At 43.3% G+C, this 5,913-nt stretch overlaps 1 protein-coding gene across 1 annotated transcript; it reads right to left on the bottom strand.

Annotated features, from left to right (window-relative positions):
* Positions 1-1,089: 1,089 nt before the first annotated feature.
* Positions 1,090-3,267, bottom strand: LOC127537244 (trace amine-associated receptor 13c-like). Its single transcript, XM_051959385.1, has 3 exons — positions 3,171-3,267; positions 2,055-2,319; positions 1,090-1,900 (listed from the first exon to the last, which is right to left on the bottom strand). The coding sequence occupies exons 1-3, from the start codon at positions 3,265-3,267 to the stop codon at positions 1,090-1,092; spliced, it is 1,173 nt and encodes a 390-aa protein (XP_051815345.1).
* Positions 3,268-5,913: the final 2,646 nt, after the last annotated feature.

Below are 5,913 nucleotides of genomic sequence, written 5' to 3'. Positions count from 1 at the left end.
AGATGTTGGACACAAACAGTAATCATAAAAGTGTGATCGGCCTCCCAGAGGTGGGTCACACTCAATATTTTCACTTCATTGTGAGAGAATATTATAGTGTAACATGCACAATGTAAAGACACTGTTTTTTAAAAGTGTTTACACCACAGGTACATGTTTCCTCTTTGTTGCTACTGCAGCAGAAAAAGAAAACAGAGATTCAGTTCAAAACATAAAACATTTATTTTTGTACCAGGATGTCTTTTATATTTTTAATATATATTAACATTAAAGTCTAATATGTAGACTTTTCACATTATGAGACACTTTTCTTGTTATTGCAATACATTGTCATGGTTTAACTTAAAGCGTTTGTTGTTTATATCGTAATAAAATGTAGATCCGATGAATTGAAGAATGTGACTCATTTATAGGATTTAACAAAATTTTCTTTCATGTCTGGGTTGAGACATGGTGAGATTTTGCTGTTCCTGATCATGATGGATGATGATAAGTTAAATCATGTATCAGTGGATCCTTCTATGATCCTCCAGCTGGTCAGTGAGAAATGATGTTACTAAGACTCACTGTTCCTTCTGTACAGCTCGATGCCTTTTAAAATGCTTCTTTGTGTTCACACACTTATCATGATATCGTCCACCATGATCATTAGCAGCAGAATGTCACCGTGCCTCAGCACAAGCATGATGTGGAACTTTGTCAAATAGTGTAGAGGAGCCAAGTGGTTCAGTTTTCCCAGCATACCTCTCCATCATGTTTAATAACAGCAGAATAACACCGAGTCTCAACCCAGCATGAAGTAGAACTTAATCAATCTGTGCACATGAGCCCTGTTCCTCTATTCATCTCTTCTCTGCACACAGTTTCCTCAGTTAATCATGAGTTTAAGTTGCAAAAGTTAAATAAAATATTGACACAACATAGAAGATTTCCTGTAGAGTTTGTAGGTCATCTAACATGAAATTTTAACTTGATCAACACATTGACATGATGCAGATCCATTTTTCTTTTTCTGATGTGACAGAAATACATTTTTCCACTTATTTGTCACCATCACCAAGTGTTTTTTCTATTCATGGTAAAGTGTCTCTACAGCATCTTGGCCTCACGGGAGGCAGGCTGCAGTATCTGAAGTGTAACAATGAGCTTGACTGATTTTCTGAACCACGGGTACAAGAAGGCATAGATGATGGGGTTTAGACAGGAGTTTAAGTAGAACACACATATCACAAAGACAATAGATGTACTATTGAGAAGGGTCTCTTGTCCAGTGAGAGCAACACAGTAATATGGGCACATACATATTATAAACACAACTACAACAACACCAAGAGTCCTGGCTGCTTTCAGTTCAGATTTCTGAACAGTTGCTCTAACTGAGTGCTTGTTTGGTACAAGCTGAGAATGCATGGCATGAGCCTGAGACACAGCCACCACAAACACTCTCACATACAGAACTATGATGATCGTAATAGGAACAATGAAGGAAAAAATAACATCTACAAGTCCACTAATGTAATCACTGGCAAAGGTACACTCTCCGACACAGGAGTTGTACCTGCCTGGCTGCTTCAGGGAATCCTTCAGAAGCAGAGTTTGAAAGACTGCAGAAGTGATCCAGCACAGACACACACAGATTTGAACTCTCTGTTGTGTGATTTGAATAGAGTAATGCAGAGGGTAACAAACGGCCACATAGCGGTCAATCGATATCATCACCATAGTTCCTATTGAGGCTGAGGTGATAATGTATGCTAGATATTGATACAGAGTGCACATGAAGTCACCGAGGAACCAGCAGCCATCTATGAGCACAATTTGAAAGAACATGAGGAGACCCAGAAAGACATCAGAGACAGCCAGAGAGAGGAGGAGGAGGTTGGTGGAAGTGTGGAGATTCCTGTGGAGGGAGAACAGAAAAGATTCATCATTATTTAGCAAGAAAAGATCAGTCAGATAGAAGCAAACAGAGCACAACATTGTCACTTCAGAAACCTTTTCTTTGTATTTCTAAACATCAGTTACTTGCATAAGTTGAATAAATATTTTTGCACCTGAAGTGTGAGATGGAGATGATGACCAGCAGGTTGAGAATCACAGTAAGCAGAGAGATGCAGGACAGCAGGATGTAAACCAGCATTGCTTCAAAGTGAGAACGCTTCATCCTCCTGCAGGAGGAGTTGAAGAGCTGTGGAAAGCAGAGTTCAGTTTCCTCCATCACTGACGGGAGGAGGAACTGCTGAGATGTGGTGGTTGTTTGGTCATGCAGCAGATTTATATTTTCTGTTTCTTCCTCTACACCTGTGATACTGTTTTTTCCTACCCGTAGAGAATTACGTCAATGTCCATGTCTTTCATCATACCATATTATTTGCCTTTCATTCTCCCTGCACTTAAAAATCATTGATTTCATTTGCAATGCTGAAGAACATACTTGTCAATGACTTGCCAATCAACAGTGTCACTGAGAACATTGCATTTCTGACATTTGGATTGAGAGGTGCATTAGAAAAGTTCAGACATTGCACATGTAAACATCAACATCCACACTGATTTAAATTTGGTCACCATGCTTGTCAAAATCATGTCCTTGTGCATTAAAACTCTGCTCCCAGTGCTTTTGCAGCACTTGCAGTGCTCCCTGTATGTCTCATTCTGTAATTGTTTGAAACACCATCTTGATAGGATCTGAGTCTTCTAAACTGTCAACATGACAACCCTTCAACTTGAATTTCATTTTGAGGAAAAGCCATCTATGACTAGCGCAGAAGTCCAACAACAGAACACCGCTCGAGTTCTGATCGGGCAGGCCGTTCCTACCAGTCACCCCGCTCCGGGTTTCTCCGTCATTGCCCACGTGAGCGTATAAGTCCCCTAGGAGATCTATGGAGTCCCCAGGTGGTACCCCTTACAGGAACCACCCAGAGACTCCAAGAAGGCAGAATACTCTGAACTGCTGTTCAGTGCATAAGAACTGACAACAGTCAGAGTTTTCCCCTCCACAACATGAAGTCGCAGAGAGGTGACCCTCTTATTCTCCGGGGAGAACTCCAACAATGCAGCGCTCAGCCGGAGGCTTGTGAGTATCCCCACACCCGCCTGGCACCTCTCACCTTGGGCAACTCCGGAAAAGCAACCCCTCTCCAGGATTGTGATTCCGGACCCCTTACTGTGTGTGGAAGTCAGCCCAACTATATTTCGTCGGTATCGCTCCACCTCCCACACCAGCACGGGTTCCTTCCCCGCCAGTGAGTTGATGTTCCACATCCCCAAGGCTAGTCTACGCCACCAGGGGGTGGTGCGCCTGGACGCCCGTTCCTGCCTAAGGCCTGGTTGGCATAGCACCCGACACCAATTTCTTTCTGGCAGGTGGTGGGCCCACTGGGCCACCCCGTGTTACTTTTTTGGGCTCTGCCCGACCGAGCGCCACGGGACCCCAAGACTCGGCCACCATGTGCTCTCTGATCTGATGAGCGCCCCCCCCCCCCGCTCCAGGGAAAGGCCCCAGTTTCCTTAGTCCGGGCAAGGTAGTGGCTTTCTGTTTGGGTGTTGTCATCAGGGTTTTCTGAATCACTCTTTGTTTGGTCCCTCCCCCAGGACCAATTTGCCTTGGGAGTCCCTACCAGGGGCTATTGCCCCGGACAACATAGCTTCCAGGATGGCAGGGATACTCAAACCCCTCCATTGCGATAATGTGGCAGTTCGGCAGGGGGCCCAACCTCACAGACATTAGTAAATGATTAAATATGAGGCTAACATTCCCAGTTTCAACACCCTGATCTGGATGGTGGCCTGTAGTAAGAGGAGATGCTCTGGATTTTATACATATTCCATGTTTCATGGTTGCGCTGTGCTTTAATAGTACTTAATGTTGTCACCAAAATAATGATGGGAATTGCAGAGTTTTTACAGACAAATGTTTGACTGTGATACGTACATGGAACATGCAACATAAAATAGTACATAAGCAGATTTTATGGGCATTGTCAGTCACTCGAGGCTTTTTCATGGAGTCACTTCTCGCTGACACCTGCTAACAGCTAACTTTTCTGTGTTTTATTTCTCAATAGTTCAGAGCACCTTATCATACAGTGCTGCTACTGGACTGAACCACACTCGCACTTTGGATGCACTGTGCTGCTAACTGAACCCCTCATACCACAGATGCACAGAGAAATGATATATATGTAAATAAATCTTGAAGCTGCACATCGCTGATAAGCAGCGGCACTGAGGTGGAGATAGTGGACAGTTTTAGATACCTCGGGGTCAGCATCTCATAGGATCTGACATGGACACTCCACATGAACTCACTGGTGAAGAAGGCCTGTCGGCATCTCTACCACCTCTCTACACCTGCACATAGAGAGCTTCCTGGTGGGTAGTATCACCACCGAGATGAGCAGCTGCACCAGACAGGACTTTGTGGCCTTCAGGATGGTGGTCCGGTTGGCTGAGCATATCATCAAAACCACTGTCAGGCACCTGCAGGACATCCACAACAAACGTTGCAGATCCAGGGCCTTGAAAATCATCAGGCAGCCCAGTCACCCCGGACACAGACTGATTTCCTGCTGCTTTCAGGAAGATGCTCCCGATGCCTGAAGGTCAACACAGAAAGGATGCAGAGGAGCTTCTTTCCTGAGGCTGGCCACATTCGGACAAGAACTATGTCATGGACTGCAGGACACACATCCACATGGCACACAACATACACACTACGTTCATACTACATATTGCACATCACATACACATTCATAGGTGCCTTTTGTACATGCACACTTTGCACATTTCACACACTACATATGCACACTCTATACTGACTTATTTATACATCAAAACAGCAGCACTGCAGTCTCTATATTTAAATCTGTGCACTGTATACCTTATATTTTAATCTTTATACTCAGTTGAAAATACTGTTGGACATTTTCTGGACAAATTTAGTATATCAGTTACACAAAACTTTTCTGTATGCATTGTACAGATACTGAGCAAGACAGTTATCCGTAGTTTACCTTATTACTCACGAGTACCCAACACGATGCAGGACTCTGCTGTGAAGGTGGAGACGTGCGGCAGTGGTATATTTGCGACAATAAAAAAAGAAAGAAATTTAAAGGAGCGACAGCCAGAGTTCAGGAATGGTGGCCCGCCGCTGCTGAATGAATGTAGAGCAAACACTGGGATCCGAAGATCAACAGGATTCCAAATGAATACCCGCAGGCCGGCAAGTGTCGGAGATTGACTGCTGGAACGCATATTTTGACAGACAAAAAATTAAGACGTTTTATTTTGATGTTATAAGATCACCATAATCTTCAAATTTATAATTAAATTTTAAAAATTAACAAACTAAAATAAAAAAAAATTATTAAATAGCCTGCAGATTATTTATTTTCCAAAGTTACAGGGAGCCACAACAGAGGGATGAAAGACCAGCATGTGGCTCCGGAGCCGCGGGTTGCCGACCCCTGGTATAGTGGATGTGTTTACCACACATCTGCCAGCAATGCCCTCAACAGGGAGAGATGATGACATGAGGTGTCTGTTTCCTTCAATTTCCAAATTTCTACTGACTTTCCATAAAAATGTACTGTCTGACCTGACATTAATAGCTATGAACTGCTTCATAATGGCTGGTCGTGGCTCTGTTAGAGGTTCAACGATGGATTCCTTAAAACACACCACCCAGCATGTACATATGCTGACCTTTCTGCTCTAGATCCATCATTTAAATATGTTGTAAGTTTGCATGAAATGGGAAAATGATCAACTGTAGTTACAGTGCTCAGGGTACATCTGATGATACATTGTCAACATTGCATGCACACTACCAGACTAAAGCTTGGACACACCTTCTCATTCAATGGTTTTTAGTTTATTTCTATTGTTTCTACATTGGAGATTAAT

This window comes from Acanthochromis polyacanthus, chromosome 14 (assembly GCF_021347895.1).
Source record: "Acanthochromis polyacanthus isolate Apoly-LR-REF ecotype Palm Island chromosome 14, KAUST_Apoly_ChrSc, whole genome shotgun sequence".
NCBI classification, from domain to species: domain Eukaryota; kingdom Metazoa; phylum Chordata; class Actinopteri; family Pomacentridae; genus Acanthochromis; species Acanthochromis polyacanthus.
The sequence above is the reverse complement of the archived record's forward strand: the minus strand, read 5'-3'. Positions and strand labels throughout refer to the sequence as shown.